Source organism: Xyrauchen texanus, chromosome 31 (genome assembly GCF_025860055.1).
Source record: "Xyrauchen texanus isolate HMW12.3.18 chromosome 31, RBS_HiC_50CHRs, whole genome shotgun sequence".
NCBI classification, from domain to species: Eukaryota; Metazoa; Chordata; class Actinopteri; order Cypriniformes; family Catostomidae; genus Xyrauchen; species Xyrauchen texanus.
This window is the reverse complement of record NC_068306.1, coordinates 2,191,845-2,215,435: the sequence shown is the minus strand read 5'-3', so window position 1 is coordinate 2,215,435 and position 23,591 is coordinate 2,191,845. Positions and strand designations below refer to the sequence as shown.

The following is a 23,591-nucleotide window of genomic DNA, read 5'->3' as shown; positions in this document are numbered from 1 at the left end:
CCACCAGTGTATGCAAAATAAAATATCAGAAAATATTTTATTTTATTATTTTCTAATTGTCTTTAAAATATTTTGGAAGAACTGGTCCAATCTGATAGGAAGATGACTAACCCAAATAAACATGGTTTACAACAGTTCTACAAATAGAACAAAGCCTAAATAAACATTTGTCAAGTCAAGTCCATATTTATATTTGTATTGTGCTTTTCACAAAAAGCATGTTTCAAAGCAGCTGTACATGAAATTATGCTATAACAGAAAATGAATTAATATAATGCCTATATTAGTTCTTCATGTTTAGAATATTACTGCTTAAAATTAGCAAACCATGTAAGTGTTGTGGGTCAATTATTAAACACAATTATTTTATATTAACTATTAATTTTAGTGTTAAAATCCTTGAAGTCTTCCCAAATAAAATGAGGAAATACACATAGATTCATGGTCCTTTGATTTTGGCATTTCTGAAAGTACAATGTGTCGAACATTGAGGCGGATTAGGTACAGCAGCAGAAGGAAATTCTGTCAGCTAAGAAACTGATGCTGCAGTGGGCACAGGCTCACCAAAACTGGACAGTAGAAATCAATAGCCTGGTCTGACAAATTTGGATTTCTGCTGAGGTACGCAGATGGTAGGCCCACTGTAGACTCAGTGTTTTGTTCTTGGCTGACAGAAGTGGAACCCAACGTGGTCTTCTGGCTTTCTGAGATGCTGTTCTGCTCACAACAGGTGTACAGAGTGTTTATCCGAGTTACTGTAGCCTTTCTATCAGCTCGAACCAGTCTTGCCATTCTCCGTTGACCACTTTCATCAACGAGGCATTTTCGTCCACAGAACTGCCGCTCACTGGATGTTTTTTGTTTTGGCACCATTCTGAGTAAATTCTAGTGACTGTTGTGAGTGAAAATCCCAGGAGATCAGCAGTTACAGAAATACTTAAACCAGCCCATCTGGCACCAACAGTCATGCCATGGTCTAAATCACTGAGATCATATTTTTTTCCCCATTCTGATGGTTAATGTGAAAATTAACTGAAGCTCCTGACCCATATTTGCATGATTTTATACTTTACAATGCTGCCACATGATTGGCTTTTTAGATAATCACATTAATAAGTAGATGTACAGGTGGACCTATTAAAGTGTCCGGTGAGTGTATGCAGTATGTGAGATTCAAATACTGCGAAAATGCAATAATCTTAGGATACATAATACTAAGAAGCACTTTTAATAAAATCATCAGGCTGATGACAGAGACATGATCACAATGAAAGATGACTGTGTTGTATTGCACACAAATCTGCCTTTTACATGAACCGCCGCACTGCACACCAGCTCGCTCCAGAGATAAGATTGCTAGAACAGTGCAGAGCAAAACTTGCATGATTCAGTCTGGCTTCACTTGATATTGCAGTGGCTGGTGGCACAAACAAAACCTGTGTGACCCATTGTAATTCCACAGAGAATATTCTAGTATAAAGTGTTATATGGAGGAGGTCAAACCTCTCTAACTGCTAGACAGCACATAATCTCAGCAACAAAAAAAAACATCTGTTATTCAGGACACTGTATTTTAAATATAATTTTGTAGAAATCCAAATAACTTTACAGATCTTTATTTTAAATGGTTTAAACAATGTTTTCCATGCTTGTTTAATGAACCATAAATAATTAATGAACATGCACCTGCAGAATGCAGAACAGCTTACAGATGGTATGCAATTAAGGACACAGTTATAAAAACTTTGGACACTAAAGAAACTTTTCTAATGCCCAGGGTCCCTGCTCATCTGTGTTAATGTGCCTTAGGCATGCTGCATGGAGGCATGAGGACTGCAAATGTGGCCAAGGCAATAAATTGCAATGTCCGTACTGTGAGACAATGTAACAACACCTGCACAGGATCGGTACATCAGAATATCACACCTGCTGGACAGTTACAGGATAGCATCAACTGCCCAAATTACACCAGGAACACACAATCCCTCCTTCAGTGCTCAGACTATCCGCAATAGGCCTGTTGTAAGGCAGGTCCTTACCAGATATCACTGGCAACAACGTCGCTTATGGGTGTGATGTGTGACGCAATGGCTGGGGAGGAAGAGTCTACGGCTGCTCAGTGACAGAATGATGGAGGAGGGGAATCCTCCAGCATTCCCTCCTTTAGGGAATTCCTGGGGGGGAATTATCCTCTAGAGCAGTCACGTGACAAAACACTTAATCACGCATTTGACCAAGTGAGAGTGATCGATGGCCAGCAGCTCCAGTCTGACATCATATCCATATTTTTCAGTCATTAGGGACCTGTTGTATTGAGTGATGCAAGACACTCAAGCCTATGAAAATACAAGCCAGTTAGTCCCGAAGGACCTTCGGTAAACACTTTTCCAGGTGGCACACCATAATCCTATGGTGGGACACTTAGGACAAGAAAGGACACTGCATCAGTTAATGACCCGCTTTTATTGGCCAGGCTTTCACAGGGATGTGCGGCATGCCGCAAATGTTAGTTGGTGAATCCACCGGCCACCTCAAGAGCACCATTACGCTGGTTACCATTAATTGAGGCCCCCTTTGAAAGAATTGGTTTGGACCTCATAGGGCAATTAGAATGGTCAGCACGCAGATATCGGTTTGTATTAGCCTGGTGGATTATGCAACGTGATATCTGGAAGGCCATTGTGCAATATCTCAGCATGCAATGTTGAGGAGGCACTCTTCAAAATCCTCACCTATCAAGGCATAACATTTATCTCACTTACAATGCGTGAACTTTATGAATTGCTGGGGATTAATTGATTTGCACAAGCATTTACCACCCACAAACTGATGGGCTGGTCGAACGATTTAATTGAACCCTAAAGAATATGATTTGGAAGTTTGTGCGCGAGGATGCCAGAAACTGGGACAAATGGCTGAAACCCCTATTATTCGCAGTAATTGGTTGCAAATCCTTTGCAGTCAATTACTGCCTGAAGTCTGGAACGCATAGACATCACCAGATGCTGGGTTTCATCCCTGGTGATGCTCTGCCAGGCCTCTACTACAACTGTCTTCAGTTCCTGCTTGTTCTTGGGGCATTTTCCCTTCAGTTTTGTCTTCAGCAAGTGAAATGCATGCTCAATCAGATTCAGGTCAGGTGATTGACTTGGCCATTGCATAACATTCCACTTCTTTCCCTTAAAAACCAAACCAAAAAGCAACCTCTTTGGTTGCTTTCGCAGTATGCTTCGTGTCATTGTCCATCTGTACTGTGAAGCGCCATCCAATGAGTTCTGAAGTATTTGGCTGAATATGAGCAGATAATATTGTCCGAAACACTTCAGAATTCATCCTGCTGCTTTTGTCAGCAGTCACATCATCAATAAATACAGGAGAACCAGTTCCATTGGCAGCCATACATGCCCACGCCATGACACTACCACCACCATGCTTTACTGATGAGGTGGACCATGAGCAGTTCCTTTCCTTCTCCATACTCTTCTCTTCCCATCACTCTGGTACAAGTTGATCTTTGTCTTTTGCCATAGGATGTAGTTCCAGAACTGTGAAGGCTTTTTTAGATGTTGTTTGGCAAACTCTAATCTGGCCTTCCTGTTTTTGAGGCTCACCAATGGTTTACATCTTGTGGTGAACCCTCTGTATTCACTCTGATGAAGTCTTCTCATGATTGTTGACTTTGACACACAAACACCTACCTCCTGGAGAGTGTTCTTGATCTGGCCAACTGTTGTGAAGTGTGTTTTCTTCACCAGGGAAAGAATTCTTCGGTCATCCACCACAGTTGTTTTCTGTTTGCTGTTTGCTTCACTGATAGTGACAACTCTTTGGATCTCATATTGAGAGTTGACAGCAACAGATTCCAAATGCAAATAGCACACTTGAAATGAAATCTGGACCTTTTATCTGCTCCTTGTAAATGGGATAATGAGGGAACAACACACACCTGGCCATGGAACAGCTGAGCAGCCAATTGTCCCATTACTTTTGGTCCCTTAAAAAGTGGGAGGCACATATACAAACTGTTGTAATTCCTACACCGTTCACCTGATTTGGATGTAAATACCCTCAAATTAAAGCTGAAAGTCTGCAGATAAAGCACATCTTGTTCGTTTCATTTCAAATCCATTGTGGTGGTGTATAGAGCCAAAAAGATTAGAATTGTGTAGATGTCCCAATATTTATGGACCTGAATATATTACAGTGTCTGAAATAATTTTTGCAAATTTGCACACCTGTTTAACATTATCTTTAGTGATCTCCGACTGACATGAATAACAATCTTAGAAAATCTACGTTTAGCATTAGCCAGCACTTGTTAATTTGATTTGATGTCAGACGCTCTGGCACCCGAAATAAAATCAACAATGGTGGCTGGAGTCTCTATTTCCACATTCCTTACAATAGAATCGCCCATAATAAGGGCTCTTTCAACATATTTCTAAGTGGGTGAATCACTGAGTGGGGAGAACCAATTGGAAACCCTAACAGGAACGGGAGAGTGGTGTCTCTTTGCTGAGCAATATGTCACAGAGACGTCACCCAAATGCCCTTCTGCCGGGGCAGGGGCTCTACAGCCGGAACCAGTGTGTGTGTGTGTTGCTCTCTGTTCTACCAGCATCTGAAACAGTATCTACCGGCTTCTCTTTCTCACTGCTGTGTGAGGATGTGGTGGTTCATTCCAAACTTCCTCAGCCATCTCAGGAAGAAGAGGCGCTGGTGAGCCTTCTTCACAATGTCCTCAGTGTGGATGGACCATGTGAGTTCCTCTGTGATGTGGACACTGAGGAACGGTGTCCACATCACAGCTGTCACAGCACTCAAGGAACTGTATGGAAGTATAAGTCAGCAGGAAACCACGCACCCTGGGGCCGAGCTCATTGTGACCGTAGACTTTAACAAAGCCAACTTCAAGTCAATTGCACTGAAATACTTCCAACACATCAGTTGCAATACACGAGGGGACCAGGTTTTGGACCATTGCTATTCTCCTTTCTAGGATGGCTACAAATCCCTCACCCACCCACCATTTGGCAAATTGGACCACCCTTCCGTTCTCCTTTTGCCCGCTTGCAGGCAGAAACTGAAACAGGAAGCACCTGCCCTCATAACGATCCAGTGCTGGTCAGACCAGTCAGATTATATGTTACAGGACTGTTTTGATCACGTGGACTGGGTGATGTTCCGGTCAGCCTCTGACAACATCGAGGTCTACGCTGATACCTTAACGTGTTTCATCAGGAAGTGCATAAATGACGTACTGCAGACCAAAGCAATACGGATCTACCCTAACCAGAAACCATGGATTAATAGCGATGTTCGTGCAGCACTTAATGCTCGGAGACCTCCGCTTTTAATTTCGGGAATGCAGAGGAGCATAAACAAGCCAGATATGCCCTCCGCAAAACTATCAGACCAGCCAAACACCAGTACAGGGACAAGATTGAAGGACGATTTAACACCAACTCTAGAAGCAAGTGGCAGGTAATTAATATCATCATAGACTTCAAAGGGAATACAAATTATCTTGATTCTGAGATAACTTTGGAGGAGTTTGGAAAGGTAGTTAAGGCCTTACCTACAGACAAGGCTCCGGGGCCAGATGGCTTTGTCGCTTAATTTTTTAGATCTTATGCTACAGAACTGGCTCCACTTTTGCTAGAAGTTTGTATGGAATCATTAAAGAACGGAAAGCTTCCTCCAACCATGAAGCAAACCCGGATCAATCTGATTCTTAAAAATGACAAAGATCCAAGTCAGTGTAAGAGTTACCATCCAATTTCCCTGATCCAGATAGATGTTCAAATTCTCAAAACTTTTGATTAACTGATTGAGTAAAGTTATGACATCTCTTATACATATAGATCAGGTGGGGTTTATTCGGGGCCGTAGCTCTTCTGATAACATTAGGAGATTCATCAATATCATGTGGTCAGTAACGAATGATCAGACTCCAGTTGCTGTCATCTCACTTGATGCCGAAAAGGTGTTTGATATGGTTGAATGGAATTATCTTTTTAAGATTTTGGTAATATATGGGTTCGGGACATACCTGTCAACACTCCCGTTTTTCCCGGGTTTCTCCCGTTTTTTAGCCCTATCTCCCGGACCCCTCCCAGTTTGTTATTTCTCCCGGGAAACTCACGTAATTTGCATGGCCCAAACTCCTTTATGAATAATTGCCGATTATTATTATTAATCGGACCAATATGTTTGTCTAATGTTGATCAGTTGCCAGATTGTATTAAATGCATTATATTCACACAATCCACACACCATTTACAATTTCAACCCATTTGTCACCTCAACCTGGCAACCTAGTATAACCCAGTTGCGCAGTCGCGGAAAGTTTAACCCGAAAGCGAGCCGATAGACATGATGGCAGGTGAAGGCGGTGTCCCCGCAAAGAAACTGAAGTACAATTGTAAATTTCAACAATGTTGTACGCAACAATTTACGTGCATCTTACCCAGTCATATAGACAACCTCCACGCTTTTTGTAAGGTATGTCGCATTGATTTTAATGTAGGCCACGGCGGGAAAAATGACATTAGCCAGCACATTAAAACACAGCGGCACCATCGCGCAGAAGAGGCAAGTAAGGGCACACAGGTGATCTCATCCTTCATCACGAAAGGACAGACAGAGGCAGAAAACGCGATGCAAGCCGAACTGAAGATGGCAATGTTGGTAGCGCAGAAAAATGTTCCATTTGCTTTTTGTGATGACTTCACTGCGAGTGTGGCAGGCATGTTCCCTGATTCTGCCATCGCCAGGAAATATTCCTCTGGAAAGACCAAAACAACTCAACTCATCAAGGGTAAGTTTATCTGATTACTAATTATTAGTAGGTGAATGCTAGATTTACAATGTGGTTGTGGTAACATAATGCTAGATTTACAATGTTGTAACGTTAGCCTTCTGACAGAACAGATGTTGATATACAGGGCAACATTTTGGGCAGTGTTGCTGTGCAACACTTTACCATTGAGATTGGGCAACATAATATCTATCCCTTATTACAAGTTATTATGTCCCAAACTGGACATTTGACCTCATCACATGCTTAAAAAAACTAACATCTATTTTTATGTACTATTATTATTTAGGTGCCATTGCTCCAGAGCTTGATGATGAGGTCACAAACATCTGCCGGTCTCAGCCATTTGGACTACAGTGTGATGAGTCAAACAACATGAAAAAAGAAAAAGAACTTGTCATACTTGCAAGAGTGTATGATGAGAATAATCTTGAGGTTGTCACCAAATTTATTGACATGCCAGTCTGCAATGTGGGCACAGCAGATAGTCTCTATGAGAAGCTGGCAACCTCATTGAGGTGAGTGTATTTACATAATGAGTACTGAGGACTTAAGGCTCAGTTGAATGTGTCAGTATGTATGTTTACAACAAATTATTTTGTCTGATTATCACAGTAATAGAGGAATCCCATGGGATAACCTGTTGGCCTTCAACTCGGACAACTGCAGTGTAATGAAAGGAAAGCACCATTTAGTCATTACAAAACTAAAAGCTAGTCAACCTTATGTCCAGGATGTGGGTTGCATATGCCACCTTGCCCAACTTGCCACAGGCTGTGGCATCAAGGCTATCAAGGCCCCAGTCGAGGATTTACTTGTTGGTGTATATGGCCACTTTGACAAAAGATGAGTATAAAAGATGAAAGGTTTGACTGTCCTGTCTTGGTCATTTTAGTTAGAGTATGATGGATAAGTTTATCTTTTATTACATGTTCTGAACAAATTCTACATTTCCCTTAATTCCTTTATCCCTATTTATTGTCATTGTTTGTGTTTCCTTGTACAGTGCAAAAAGATGTGAGCTGTATAAAGAGTTTGTTGAGTTTACAAACACAGACACACTGAAGCTGCTCAGATACTGCAGTACACGATGGCTCAGCCTCCACACCTGCATTGAAAGAGTGCTGAAACAATGGGCTGCTCTGCAGGCTTACTTCAACAGTCATGAGGATGAGAGGAGTGTTAAAATCAGGAACCTGGCGGGCTACCTTGATAACCCGGAGATAAAATTCTATTTTCTCTTTCTAAGTGCCGCTCTTAAGCCATTGGTTGCATTCAACACTGCCTTCCAGGTAGGTAGGATGAAAGGTGGAGACATTACAAAAAGTGTAAAAGTTTTTTTTATTTACATTTAATTTTTACCCATGTTTTAGGCAGAGTGATGATCCATAAGCTACACAGTGATATGACAAGACTGGTCAGGAGATACTTGGGCTACATTGTTCCAGCTAGATTGATTGTGGATACTCCTGTCAGTGAGGTATCCTACAGACAAGAGCACCAGCTGGCAAATGAAGATCTCTTCATGGGAGCTGAGGCCAGAGCATTCCTCGAAAAGGAAGAATTCTCCTCCATGTCAGTGACAAGGATATATCAGTAAGTTGTAGCTTGTGTAATAATCATACCTAGATGCTTTATTTGTCTACCTTCATAGTTCCTGGTTAATATATTATGTGATTATGTGTATTAGGACAGTGAGAGCTTTCTATGTTGATGTCATTGGGAAGATGCTGAAGGCCTTTCCCTTACAATCTCAGCTGCTTAAAGACCTGGAGGTACTGGACCCAGCATCTCGCCTGGATATCTCTCCTGAAACAGGTAAAAAGTATTGTAGGAATACTCATTCAGTACTTTCACGAGACCTAACTGAATATTTGTTGGAAATTTGTTCATACTACATAGTGGCAAGGCTAGGTCGCATGTTTCCCCAACTAAAGTTTGAGGATCCAGATAAATTGAGAGGGGAGTTCACAGACTACCAGGTCACAGACAGCAAAAAGTTGCCCCAGGAGCAGAGAGTTGACAGATTCTGGGGCCTTATAGGGAGGAATGAGACCAGGTTCAGTGAGCTGGCTAGACTGATGAAAGCATTGCTCTGCATTCCCCATAGCAATGCCTCCTCAGAGAGGAGTTTCAGCATGGTGAAAAAGATAGTTACAGAAAATCGCATGAGCATGAATAACAGCACTCTTTGCTCTCTCCTAGCATACTGTACAGTAACGGCTTTCAAGCCGGGCACCTTCCAGTGGCCCAAACAAGGCATTAAGTATTTGAGGATTTTATTCCCAGCAAATTTGTCTGATTTAGTTAGAGTTAATTTTAACCCCTTAATAAAAAGGATTTTGAGCAATGTGAGTAGGTGGGCTTCATTATATTTATCTATGATTGGGAAGGTTAATGTTATTAAAATGAATTGTATTCCAAAATGTAACTATCTGCTACAATCTCTCCCTGCAGATGTCCCCCTCTCTTATTTCAAGAAATTTGATAGCATAGCAAAGTCCTTCATTTGGAATGGTAAGTGTCCCAGATTACATTTCAATAAGTTGCATAGGCTGATTGTGGCCATTAGAATGGTGAGGTTAGACCAAAGAGGATGGTTATTTGCTCTTCTTCAGTTTTAACCTGTATAAAGAATAGACAATCCACTGCAAGGCCAGATCTTATTTTATAATGGTTTTTAAGCTTGCACCAGATTACTCATTCAGAATGTGAGATTCGTTTTTTATGGGTACCTGCACGTAATGGTATTAAGGGCAATGAAGAAGCAGATAAACTTGCTAAAGAGTCATTAAAACAAGAAAAAGTAGGCATTAGAGTGGAATTTGGAAGAGTCGAATTAAAAAGTAGTGTCAGGTATTGGGATACTATGGCAGCAACAATGGGGAAATACAGTAGGGGAGACATCTTTTCTCAATACAGCCACATGTTAAAACTAGGGCTGTCAATCGATAAAAATGTGAAATCTAATAACATGGTGTCCCGATTAATTAATCGTGATTAATCGCATATACAAATATTTGCTGAGAAAGCCCCTCATATAACAATATCTCAATATATAATGATTATACATATTTATATCAATATATAATTATACATAGTTATCTTTAAATATTAAAAAAATTATATATATATATAAATATTCAGTATTCATTGTTTAGGTCACTGTGTCAAGTTAAAAAAAAAATACTCAATCTTTAAACACATCTTGAGATCACTTAGTTCGTATTTGCGCTCCTTCGAGTGTTTTGAATGCAAGAACGTAACACATGTTTGTGTTGTTCTACTGAAGTGTTTCTTCACTGTATAAACTGTGTGTTGCTCATACAGCTGAAATTTCACTTACTGCCCTCTGGAGTAAACAGGTGGTACTACAAGCTTGCATTACTCAGGAATCTTCCTTATTATGGTCCGTGGGCATGCAATTAATTAATTAATTAAATCGACAGCCCTAGTTAAAACCCAAGATAGATACATTTCAATAGGCTATTGTTGTACAAACGTATGTTTGGCCACTGTAGATTGAATGCAAATCTTTATAATATGGGAAAACATCCGGATGTAGGTAGAGTGTCTGAAACTGTTACCCATGTGTTACTTTTATATGGGATCAATTCCATGCCACATATATTTGCAAAAAAATTAAGTATCACAAACGTAAAATAAAGTATCGAGAGAAAAAAAAGTATTGAGCAAAAACAAATAAAGAATTGCAAAATATAAATAAAATATAGCAAAAACCAAGATATAATTAATTGCAAAAATCAATGACTGTTGTAAAAGAAACTAAAGAACTTTGATCCTTTTTTACCTCTGCATCTGATTTTTAGGCAGCAATGATTTTGCCACACATCTTTTTCTTTGCAATGCTACTAATTATTTTGCAATGCTCCTTTTAATCTGCATTTCCATCACGTGTGAGCTTGTGATACTGTTTTTCCTTTGCGCTTCACTTTTCTGTGCGTTTCACTTTATGGCACTGTTTTGACGTGGGGGTGGAGTCAGGGGATTGGGGCGTGTACAACGGGCTCAGTGATGCCTCCCTGGAAGTTACCTCATTAGCTTGAGACACTGATCAAACATCATGGCTGAGCACAGGCATGCAGGTGGATCTCAGGTATATAAAGTTGATTGTTTCCTTTTATTTAATTAGCATTAAATGTGCTTTAACAGCGTTTGCTTCAGATAAAAAAGTTAGAGATCAGTTAAAGCGGTGGATTTATTAGCCACAGAAAAGTGAAGCACAGAGGCAAAACAGTATCACGAGCTCACACGTGATGGAAATGCAGATTAAAAGGAGCACTGCAAAATAATTAGTAGGCATTGCAAAGAAAAAGATGTGTGGCAAAATCATTGCTGCCTAAAAATCTGTTGCAGAGATAAAAAAGGATCAAAGATCTTTAGTTTCTTTTACAACAGTCATTGATTTTTGCAATTAATTATATCTTGGTTTTTGCTATATTTTATTTATATTTTGCAATTCTTTATTTTTGTTTGCAAAACTTTCTTTTTTTTCTCTCGATACTTTATTTTACGTTTGTGATACTTTTTGCAAATATATGTGGCATGGAATTGATCCCATACTTTTATATGATAAATTTATGAATACCTGTTTCCTATTCACACTTCATAAAATAGTGAAACAAAATATCTATAACCTATAAATATGTTATATATAATTGTTAAAGTCTTCTGGCCTTAATGCCAGAAATTGACAAAATACCTTTTTTCCCTTCTTTTTTTGTTGTGAGATTTAAAATGTCCTGTTGGTGGCGTTAAATCGCCTAATGTCGTTCAATCAGCCATAAAACTCTAGAAGAAGAAGACATCTCTGTGGCCTGTGAGAAGTTTGGAGCTCTAAATATCTAAATGCTAAACCTCTCTTTCTTGTTTTATGAAAGAACTTGAAAAATACCTAATTTCAATTAAATCGTCTGAGCCTTAAAAACATTATCTGTTTGCAATTCTTTTCCTTTTTTCAGTGTCATGTAATTATCATTATTTATCAATATATTCAATTTATATTATGTGCACCCCCAGCTTTAATTTTGTTCTTTTCTCTTTTTTTTTTTTTTACATTTATTTTGTTGTTGACTGTTACTACTTGCTGTACTGTTGAGCATCAATAAAATAAAATACAAAGTTTGGAGCTCTCACTAGAGGAGGGGCTTGAACTTTGAGGGGCGGGAGGGGAACATAGTGGAAAGTCTCTGATCTAAAGTCTCCAGTTGATGGCGGTAGTGCACTAGATAGTCTGCGACACGCCATTAAAAAGGAAGGAAGAAGAACATCTGCAGTTTGAGCGCTCAGTTCGGTACGTGTTCATTATTTGTGAGATTAATATTTATTTCTGTATGTTGTTTTTCTCTCTTTGGCGTTTTAATGACTTTAAAATACGTTTTTATCGACGCATGTCGCTTTGTTTTGTTACAGACGCTTTAAAAAATCCCTTTCAGGAGAAACAAACAGAAATGTGAGAATATTCTGCTTAAATGAGTCTTTAAATCCAGCGACTGACTGTAAATGAGTTCAATGAAGGTGATAATATATATTGGAGAGACGGGCACAAACAAACGCTTTTTGGTTTCCTCAAGTTTGTGTAAATACTTTTGGGATTACTGGTCATATGCAAGAGATGAACAAAACAACTAAAACACTTCAGAACAGGTTTATTTCCACTTTCTGTCTGTCTGTGGCTAAACTCATGTTTCTATTTTAGTCCAGTTTGAAGACGTCTTGGTAAAGTTCAATCTTGACAAACTTTGACTAACGTTCCAGAAACGTCGCGCTAATGTCCTAAAAACGTCCCTTAAAAGAGGTTATTGCAGCATGTTCCCCTGATCTTCAGATAACTTATACGAAAAGTATCACATTTGCTAAATATTTTACTGGAGTAAATGGTGATTTATTCACATTATTTCGGCATTGTGATTAAGTAAAACATTTTAATGTGTACATTTTTTAAATGTAATAGTTCTGCAGAGAATCGGATACTTTATGTTCATTTTTAAACATTTTCACCCTTTATAATTGTGTGATGAAATACTGTGTTTGCTAAATCTGCACATGAGAAGTCTTCTGTGAGGTGACCTGAGGTAAACTCTGAGGTAAATTTATAGATTATCTTTAATTTAATTTATATTTACATATTCCCTTTAGTATATTTATTCCTATTTAGTGTCCCAGTTCGTGAGTACATTAAAACATAAAAGTTGTTGGCATTTATCCTGGACCCAAGTCTATAATATATAACATTAATTAGAATCATTTAAACTTACTATAATTTGTTTGCTATTTTACATCCTGTGCACCAGTGTGAAGACAATTTCCCACATTTCGCTGTTTACTCTTGAAAGGGGATAAGGTAAAGGAGGAATAGGGAAGCCACCCAACTGGTCCAAGGTCGGTATCCAATATTGTGGCAGAAGGTCTCCTGCGTGTTCTGTCTTATCATGCGCATTCAGTTTAAGTTATTTCGTTCCAGTTAAATAACTATATTATTCATTTTAAGATCCTCATTTATTTTATCTGACTCCAATTATAAAAGCTACTAAGGATATATTATATTTAAGGATATCGTATTTAACACTTTTATATTGACTCACGCCAGCCATGTACTCTGATATCTCACGGTCACAAATACGCCAGTATTGGTCATTAAAACAGTAATTGACTAAATACTAATTAGATGGCTGTTCATGCTTGACCTCATATCTACAAGTATTTTGTTAAGTCCCCTTAGATAGTAAACACTTAATTAGAGTAACATTATTTCTACCCAGAGGTCGTCATCACTAAATTTACAAAGATAGACCAACAATACTCAAGTTAAAATAGTTTTATATGAACATGCCATAGTTTCCTATGTACACTTAACTAGAAAATATTACAATAACCAGAGGTTTAGACTTCACCCTATTTAGGCTTGGTCGACACTAAACGGAAATTCCCTATCGAGCCTGTACACACCAAGTACACTAGAAATAATGCCAATTAGTTTGTGGGAACTCTAAAGTCTCAGTCGGTGTTGCCCCATGCTCCACTAAAAACCGAGCTTTAGTCCGCCGCTAACCTGGTCTTACATTTATGCATTTGGCAGACGCTTTTATCCAAAGCGACTTACAGTGCACTTATTACAGGGACAATCCCCCTGGAGCAACCTGGAGTTAAGTGCCTTGCTCAAGGACACACAGTGGTAACTATGGGGCTTGAACCAGCGTCATTCTGATTACCAGTTATGTGCTTGGACCACTACACCACACACATGTAGCTATTTATTTACCAGGTAGTCCAATTTAGACATTTTAGCAAAACAAGGATTTCAAATTGCAATTACCTGGTAGAAACTACACACCGTAAACTGTGTGGGAGATCTGGCTAACAGATTCCCGTTATTGAAATCACAGAACCATGAACAATGTGTCACATTTCCTTAAATACCCAAACCATAAACAAAGGGAATTTTGGGAGTGGTTAGTTTTGGAAGTCCTTGCAACATACCTCATTAACATACAAGCAGGGATGGGGACAGACCTCCAGAATTATACAGCATTTGGCAAAGACTTTATCAACGTGGGAAAGGGACCAATATTCCAGTTGCATTGAGACCTTTTAAATGATGCCTAGTCACATTATTTGTATACATCAGACATGATATTTTGTTGCATGCAGATCTTAGGTGAGTTTGAAGTGATTCTGAGCTGAAGGGGTAGGAGAAATTGAGGGGGCAGATGTTTGTGAGTTTTAGGAGAATAGGCCTAAATTGGCCTGAGGTGAGATAGAGATCAGATGTGAGATTTGTGTTTTATTGTCCTTGCTCAGTAGGTTGTGTTGACTCAGGTGAAAATGTTCTTCTGTGTGAGAGTTTTTATGACTTGGTTCTCACAGAGTTCTTTGACTTTTATGACATCTTGATGTCAGCCTTACACTCTTAAGATTCATTATGGTTTTATATATTTTATATTTTGCAAATAAATACAGTGAGGAACTAAGTTTGTTTTGTGATAAAATATATTTTATTCTGATAAAGATTAATTTAGTAAATGGGTGTGGCAGGATGAATAAGGCATAGATAGACAATTCTCTAATGCAATGTCCCAAAAGGGGTGTTTTAATGACACCGCAAACAATAGTGAGGGGATGAGACTTAATAGTGTGCAGTGTCTTCAGTGCAGGGGCGAGGTGGGCATGCCGTGGTGTCTGTGCTCATGAATTCTGTGTGCGGTTTTCCCGAATTCCGTGCTCTGATCGGCCTTCACCCATTGCTGGACCCTGGGATTTAATGAGACAGAGAAGAGGAGTAGTGGCTCACCATCTTCCTCTGGCATCTGAACAAAACAGTTTGGTGAATACATGTTTACACATTAGCTTCCACTTAGCTGCAAGATATGAAAGTAGCTACCTGGTTAGCTAGTTAGCTATAAGCTTGTTGTCAAGGAGAGTAAAAGATAGATATTGTTTATTTACATTCCAGCATTGCGTCTCACCAACTAGGTAACAACGAAGTGTGAAATCAATACTCAAGGGACACAATCCACCACCACACTGTTGTCTGCTGAGCTGCAAAAAGATGCTCTGCTTACCTTTCAGTCTGTTACGTTACTGACTGCACTGATAAAATATTGCTAGCTAACATGGCGACAGGGACAGGGTTAACGTTATATTATATTGAAAAGGGAAAATGATGGGGTCATTGTTTATTAACTTTCCAGTATGTATTTCACAAACTAGTTAACAACTTACTGTGAAGTCACCGCTTAACTCCGCAATGTCAGTAGAACCGTCATCTCGGCTCTGTTAACAATAGAGTCGGAGCACGCTCTGCTAGACAAACTACGTTATGACACCAAATCTAAATCACCTCAAGCATTGTTTTCTGCATTATATGTTCTGAATTTTTTTCTTTCATATCTGCACATATTGGTAAACATTTATGCCAATATGATATATCTGTGAGGCTAATATCGTCCGACCAATAAATTGATCAGGCTCTGGTTTAAATCCTCTCCAGCTGATTGTTTGTAGGTGGGGCCAATTAGTGCCCATATTCCTCGGATGATTTGATAATGATATGCGCATGGGATACTTGCCAAATCCCCCCCAAGTGACATCCTGGACCTGGAAGCAGACAGGGGATGGGGGAACTTTTACACAGACCCGACCATCCACCGAACATCCTGGATAGGTCGTCTGAGTTGCCATTAGCTTCCCCAATCTGATGTTGCACCTTGAAATGGAAATCCTGGAGCGCAAGGAACCTGCAAGTCCCCCATCCATTGCAAAGGGGTGTGTTCAGTCACCAGAGTGAAGCTCCAGCCCAGCAGGTAGTATCGCAGCTCCAGCATGGCCCATTTTATGGCCAACATTTCCGTCTCTACTGCTGTGTACTGGGTTTTGGCTGGGGTCAGCTTCCGGCTGATGTACACTACAGGGTGTTCCTCTCCCTGTTGGCCCTTGGACAAGACGGCCCCCAATCCCATATCCGAGGTGTCTGTTTGTAGAATAAAGGGTCAGCTGAGGTCTGTGGCATGTAGGACTGGAGCTGAGGCCAGGATGCTCTTTAAATTCTGTAAGGCTTCCTCTGCAGGATGGCTCCAGTGCACCTTCTCAGAATGCCCCTTCTTGGTCAGGTATGTTAGGGGACAGGCTATAATGGAGAAGTTAGGAATGAAGCATCGGTAATGAATGCATGTAGGCCAAAGGAACATATTGCTTCACCTTATGTTCCTGGGGCATGATCAGGCCTCTTCTGATCTGATAGCCCAGGTACCGTGCCTCTGATACTCCTAGGTGGAACTTTTTAGGTTTGTGGTGACTCCAGCCCTTCTCAGTTCGGTTAGCACCCTCCCTAGACGGTCTAGGTGGTCCCCCTACCGCACCTAGTGCATCACCACATTGTCCAGGTAAGCTGCCGCATATGCCTAGTGGGGTCAGTACACTTTGGTGAGATCCAGGGTGATATATATACCATGCTCGGTTCAGCCGCTCGATGAGCTCGTCCACTTGGGGCATGGGCTATCTGCAAGTTGTAATATCCATTGTATTTCCTACTCTATAGCCTGTCAACAAGCCGATGGGACCCGGTAGAGACGCTGCCATATGATGGTGCCAGGGGGTGTACGACCTTAATGGTGGATCGTGTTGGTCTGCCGGGATGACTCAAACACATTGTTGAACAGACCGACCTAGACATCCAATTCCTCCTGATTGGCAGAGAGATGGTTCCCCAGATCAACCACTGGGGCCCCTGTATGGGGAAACCCTGCGACCCGTCTCTCAGGATATGTCCAACACTTGAGAATGTTTACATGATAGATCTGCTCCACTCATCTTTGTCCTGGCTGCCAGATTTGATACATTACTGGCCCCACACATTCCACCACGGTGTAGGGTCCCTGCCAGGAACTTGGACGTGGCACAGGGAATCAGCACTTGGACTCGGCAGGAATTCACGAGCTTGGGCAGGTTGGACATATGTATGTTGCTGGGCGCATTGGGCTTCTCCCAGATGTCTGCTCACCAGGGGCATCACTTTGATTCTTTCCTTTATTCACTCACATGCTCAATCACTGTTCGGTGTGGTGAAGGCTGTCGCTCCCAGGCCTTCCGGGCGATTTGTAGCAGGCCCCGGGTTTAATTTTAGGGTCTGATTGAATCGCTCCACTAATCCGACCATCTAGGGGTGGTAAACCAAGGTGCGGAGCTGTTTCACCTGCAGCAGCTTGCAGACATCTGCCATGAGCAGGTATATAAACAGGGTGCCCTGGTTGGAACTGCTTCAGGGTACCGAGTTGCATAATCCAGTATGACCAGGATTCGTCATGGCCCTAGGCGGATTACGGCAGCAGTCACACCAGAACTATCCTGATGTGCTCAAAGGGCACCTCGATGATGGGTAGGAGAATGAGGGGGCTGGGGAAAGGGTGTCGTGGAGTCATTTTTAAGCACCTCACTTCTGCGTCCAACCCGGGCCAATGGAACCGGTCCCTAATCCGCTGGGTGGTGTTCTCAACTCCTAGGTGCCCGGCTATGGAGTGCGAAGGTTCAAGCACTATCTCCGTCTTCGTGTGTGGCACCACCAAAAGGCATTTCTCTGCCTGTCAGTGACATAGTAAAACAGACCATTTTCCACAAAGCGAGAGGGATGGGGTGGGATGTTGTAAATCGCCGTTTCTGTTCTATTCTGGGACCAACATTTCTTTTGGCAGTCATCCTCCCGTTGTTCCTTCCCAAATGAGCCCCATTCTGTTATCTGGTGGAACAAATCACCTTGGGGTTCTGCATTCCTATGACCTACAGAAACCCATCCACAATGACCTATTCCGCTACCTGCACTGGCGTCGGTTGCCCAGTTAACAGCCAGAGACATGCCAGACAGGACAGTTGTGTGGCATGTACGTGGGCAGGAAACCTGTTCATCATACACCCATTCATGGAAGTGCTGCGCTGCACATATCTGTGAAAGCCCCACCCATGCATATATCTCGTTTTTTAGCTCTGTATAGTTGTCAATGCTGCACTTCCCCTGTAAGAAAGGGTGCAATTGTTCTCACCCACTCGCTCTCATCCCACCACTCCCCCTTAGCCATCACCTCAAATGTGTGCAGGTATGCCTCTCCGTCATGGTCCGTCAGCCTGGTGATAAGCTGTTTGGCTCGGACATGGGGTTCGGGGATCGGTTGTGGGCAGCAGCTTCCAGTTCTTGCTCTGCCCACTCTTATTGTGCTGGTAATAATCAGCAAACTGTTGCTGGTGGAGGGAGATATTTGCGAACTGATGTACCAGATCTTTCATTGTCTTCAGAGAGTGCTGAACCTGCGAAAAACCAAATGGTCAATTGGGACGAGTTTCATCATCTGACCTCATTCTCTTCACTCTAGCCAGCATTCTCCACCACTGTGGCAGGATGAATGTGGCACAGACAGACAATTCTTTAGTGCAATCTCCCACAAGGGGTGTTTTATTGACACCGCAAACTATATAACTTTTTGCTCATGTCATCTTGGATTTATGTGACACCTAGTGGTGTGGATGCTGCATCATTCAAAATAGTTAATTTTCAGTTTCAGATGCCATTGTGGAAATTCACTATTCACAACCATGATTCATTTAACCCAGAAGTGATAGTGTCCAACAATAAGACTGTTACTGAGATTAACGAGTAGTATTTCAGCTTGTCATTTGATTCTAAAATGGCTGCCGCATGAGAGCACCCCTCCCCCATGTAGAATAAAACCGATGACCAGTCACTGGCATGACTAGAGTCCTCATCTTATGTGAGCGGTCATGATTTTATACATGTTTCAACATTTCTTTAGGAGTAAAACTTTAGTTGTGCACCTTTAACACATTCAACTGTATTAATATAATATAAAGTTAAACATGCTAGCAGACAGTGCTGTTACGAATGGATCAGCCGAGCTATATAATCATATAATGATGTTTTTGAGTTTGATAAATGTCAGTCCATTATAATGAGGATGTTTTTGTTTGTTCAGATGTTCATCATGAGAGAGCAGGTGGATGTGATTGACGCTAGAGAACAACAGATGCTGCATACACCAGTGAAGATTGAAGTGAAGCAGGAGGAGATAAAAGAAGAAATCACAACAGAGGAACAACAGACTGATGAAGATGATGTTGAACAGCAGATGCTGCAGACACCAGTGAATATTGAAGTGAAGCAAGAGGAGATAAAAGAAGAAAACACAACAGAGGAACAACAGACTGATGAAGATGTTGAACAGCAGATGCTGCAGACACCAGTGAAGATTGAAGTGAAGCAAGAGGAGATAAAAGAAGAAATCACAACAGAGGAACAACAGACTGATGAAGATGATGTTGAACAGCAGATGCTGCAGACACCAGTGAATATTGAAGTGAAGCAAGAGGAGATAAAAGAAGAAAACACAACAGAGGAACAACAGACTGATGAAGATGTTGAACAGCAGATGCTGCAGACACCAGTGAAGATAGAAGTGAAGCAGCAGGAGGAGATTAAAGAAGAAAACACAACCGAGGAAGAACAGGAAGATGGTTGTGAACAGCAGATGCTGCAGACACCAGTGAAGATGTGTTCAGTGAAACTGCAAGACTGCAGGAACCTGATGAAGATGAGAGGAGAAACCACAGCAGATGAACAACAGAGTGATGATGATGATGATGATTTTATTCCTTCAGGTATGTTTATTCCTTTAATGTTGTTTTACACTTTCATGGCAATCAACTGTCATGTCTGAATCTGTCATGAACCAGATCAGTTTTATTGCACTAAAGTCACAATTTCTTTTTTTTCAGCTGTCTTTATTGTTATTTTAAAAGTGCTTTAAAGTTCTTTTCCAGATTATACACTTGGTACAACAAATATGTGTACTCTATCTTAAACTACGTTCTCATATGAATTCACTCATGAGTCTTTAGCACACATAAAAATGTCACAGGTACAACAAAACACCGGTATTGGGCACAGAACATGTTGATACTGTGTAGAGTCTCTCTATTCTGGATATTTTGAACCGATACTGATCACAGATTTTCTTGTCATCTGATCTGCTGATACCTCTACGATCATGAACCTTTTATCAGGAGCTCTTTCAAACCTGGTTAAATGTAAGATTTCTACTGTTTCATACTGAAATCCTTAACCTAATGTGGCAGTTTTGGTTATTCTCACCATTTTATTTTATTTGTATTTGCTATGTAAAGCATCATATTATAGTATTTAAGTATTGTGTAAATATATTTATATAGAAATATGTCTAGGGTGCACCGATCTTAAAGCCACAAGATCGTGCCTAGATTTAGGGGGATATTTTTGGCCGCATGCAGGGAATCAGAATTGCTCAGACCTTGAGGCATGACAGAGTGAGTTGTTGGCAGTTATAAGCATTCACAAATGTAAACTTTCAGACAGGATGTAATTCAAATGAGTATGCCATTTTGTTTTTAAACATGTCAAGTCAAGTGGTTTTTATTGTCGTTTCAACCATATACAGTTAGTACAGTACACAGCAAAACGAGACAACGTTCCTCCAGGACCATGGTGCTACATAAAAAAACAACAAAGGTCCAACATAGGACTACATGAGACAACACAACGAAATAAAATACCTATATAAACTACCTATATATATACCTATATAAAGTGCACGTGCAAACATGTGCAAAAAGTACAGGACAGTACAACAAATTACTGACAATGAACAGGACAATAGACAGTGCAGTGCCGACCAGTACTCAGTAGTGCAAAAAGATGACAGTTTCTAAAAATGTAAACATAACATACTATGAGATAGTGTTCTATGCACATAGCAGTTATTGAGGTAGCAGACAGTTATAAAGCGACAGTTATTAAAGTGCAACTCAGGACACGTGTGTGTCAAACCAGTCTCTGAGTATTGAGAAGTCTGATGGCTTGGGGGAAGAAGCTGTTACACAGTCTGGCCGTGAGGGCCCAAATGCTTCGGTACCTCTTGCCAGACGGAAGGAGGGTAAAGAGTTTGTGTGAGGGGTGTGTGGGGTCGTCCACAATGCTGGTTGCTTTGCGGATACAGTAAATGTCTTTGATGGAGGGAAGAGAGACCCCAATGATCTTCTCAGCTGTCCTCACTATCCTCTGCAGGGCTTTGCGGTCCGAAACGGTGCAAGTCCCAAACCAGGCAGTGATGCAGCTGCTCAGGATGCTCTCAATAGTCCCTCTATAGAATGTAGTGAGGATGGGGGTTGGGAGATGTGCTTTCCTCAGCCTTCGAAGAAAGTAGAGACGCTGCTGGGCTTTCTTGGTGATTGAGCTGGTGTTGAGGGACCAGGTGAGGTTCTCCGCCAGGTGAACACCAAGAAATTTGGTGCTCTTGATGATCTCCACAGAGGAGCCGTCGATGTTCAGCGGAGTGTGTTCACCTTGTGCTCTCCTAAAGTCAACAACCATCTCTTTTGTTTTGTCGACATTCAGGGACAGGTTGTTGGCTCTACACCAGTTCGTCAGCCGCTGCACCTCCTCTCTGTATGCTGACTCGTTGTTCTTGCTGATGAGACCCACCACGGTCGTGTCATCGGCGAACTTGATGATGTGATTCGAGCTGTGCATTGCTGCACAGTCGTGAGTCAGCAGAGTGAACAGCAGTGGACTGAGCACACAGCCCTTGGGGGCCCCAGTGCTCAGTGTGGTGGTGGTGGAGATGCTGTTCCCGATCCGGACTGACTGAGGTCTCCCAGTCAGGAAGTCCAGGATCCAGTTGCAGAGGGAGGTGTCCAGGCCCAGCAGGTTCAGCTTTCCAATCAGGTGCTGGGGAATGATTGTGTTGAATGCTGAGCTGAAATCTATGAACAGCATTCGAACGTATGAGTCCTTATTGTCTAGGTGGGTGAGGGCCAGATGGAGGGTTGTGGTGATGGCATCGTCCGTTGAACGGTTTGAACGATACGCAAACTGCAGTGGGTCTAGTGAGGGGGCAGCTGGGTCTTAATCTGCCTCATGACGAGCCTCTCGAAGCACTTCATGATGATGGGTGTAAGTGCGACGGGACGGTAGTCGTTGAGGCAGGACACTGAAGACTTCTTTGGCATGGGGATGATGGTGGTGGCCTTGAAGCACGTTGGAACGACGGCGCTGCTCAGAGAGATGTTGAAGATGTCGGTAAGAACATCTGCTAGCTGGTCTGCACATCCTCTGAGCACTCTGCCAGGAATGTTGTCTGGTCCAGCAGCCTTCCGTGGGTTGACTCTACGTAGAGTTTTCCTCACATCTGCCGTGGTAAGACAGAGCACCTGGTCGTTGGGAGGAGGGGTGGACTTCCTCGCCATCACGTCGTTCTGCACTTCAAACCGAGCGTAGAAGTCGTTCAGCGCATCTGGAAGGGAGGCATCTTTGTCACAGGCAACTGATGTTGTCCTGTAGTTGGTGATGGCCTGGATGCCCTGCCACATGCGCCGCGTGTCACCGCTGTCCTGGAAGTGACTGTGGATTCTCTGGGCGTGTGCGCGCTTTGCCTCTCTGATTGCCCGTGACAGTTTGGCCCTAGCTGTTCTTAGGGCTGCCTTATCGCCTGCTCTGAAGGCCGAGTCTCGGGACCTCAGCAGCGTGCGCACCTCCGCAGTCATCCACGGCTTCTGGTTGGAGCGTGTGGTGATGGTCTTGGAGAAAGTGACATCATCAATGCACTTGCTGATGTAGCTGGTCACTGATGCTGTGTATTCCTCCAAGTTGGTAGAATCGCCATATGTTGCAGCCTCCCTGAACATGTGCCAGTCAGTACACTCAAAACAGTCCTGAAGAGCAGAGATGGCTCCTGCTGGCCAGGTTTTCACCTGCTTCTGAAGCGGTTTTGTGCGTCTGACGAGTGGTCTGTATGCTGGAATTAACATAACAGAGATGTGGTCTGAGTAGCCGAGGTGGGGGCGGGGCTCTGTATATAACTGACTCCTTTCGACGCAAATGTATAAGACTGACGTGTATGAATATTAAGTTGCCCTTTTTCTAGAGTCATTGCGGTAGTAATTCTGACTCACTTCACAGTGAGCTGTAGGGATGGGCACTACCACACGATTGGCTGATTATATAATCGCATGGATGATTGTTCGTGCCAGACAGGCTGGTTTGAATATTTCTGGGATTTTCACACAAAACAGTCTAGAATTTACTCAGAATGGTGCAAAAAACATCCAGTGAGCGTCAGTTCTCTGGACAGAAACACCTTGTTGATGAGAGATGTCAACAGAGAATGGCCAGACTGTTTCGACAAAAGTCTATGGTAATTCAGATAACCACTCTTGT

The 23,591-nt window shown here is 41.8% G+C and overlaps 1 protein-coding gene across 6 annotated transcripts in view; it reads left to right on the top strand.

Annotated features, from left to right (window-relative positions):
- The window catches only part of LOC127624950 (zinc finger protein 160-like), a 229,712-nt gene that overhangs the window by 183,160 nt on the left and 22,961 nt on the right, over nucleotides 1–23,591 (top strand). For 2 of the 6 annotated variants that reach the window (XM_052099905.1, XM_052099910.1), the window contains exons 1-4: nucleotides 8,272–8,416; nucleotides 8,511–8,638; nucleotides 9,278–9,337; nucleotides 19,318–19,999. The exons of 3 other annotated variants lie outside the window; for them this stretch is intronic. In XM_052099905.1, the coding sequence (XP_051955865.1) occupies nucleotides 9,335–9,337; nucleotides 19,318–19,999 (685 nt within the window). In that variant the 5' untranslated portion in view covers nucleotides 8,272–8,416; nucleotides 8,511–8,638; nucleotides 9,278–9,334. Of the gene's footprint in view, nucleotides 1–8,271; nucleotides 8,417–8,510; nucleotides 8,639–9,277; nucleotides 9,338–12,088; nucleotides 12,135–19,317; nucleotides 20,000–23,591 lie in introns of those variants that run through there. One more of the 6 variants, XM_052099904.1, reaches the window with a different exon arrangement.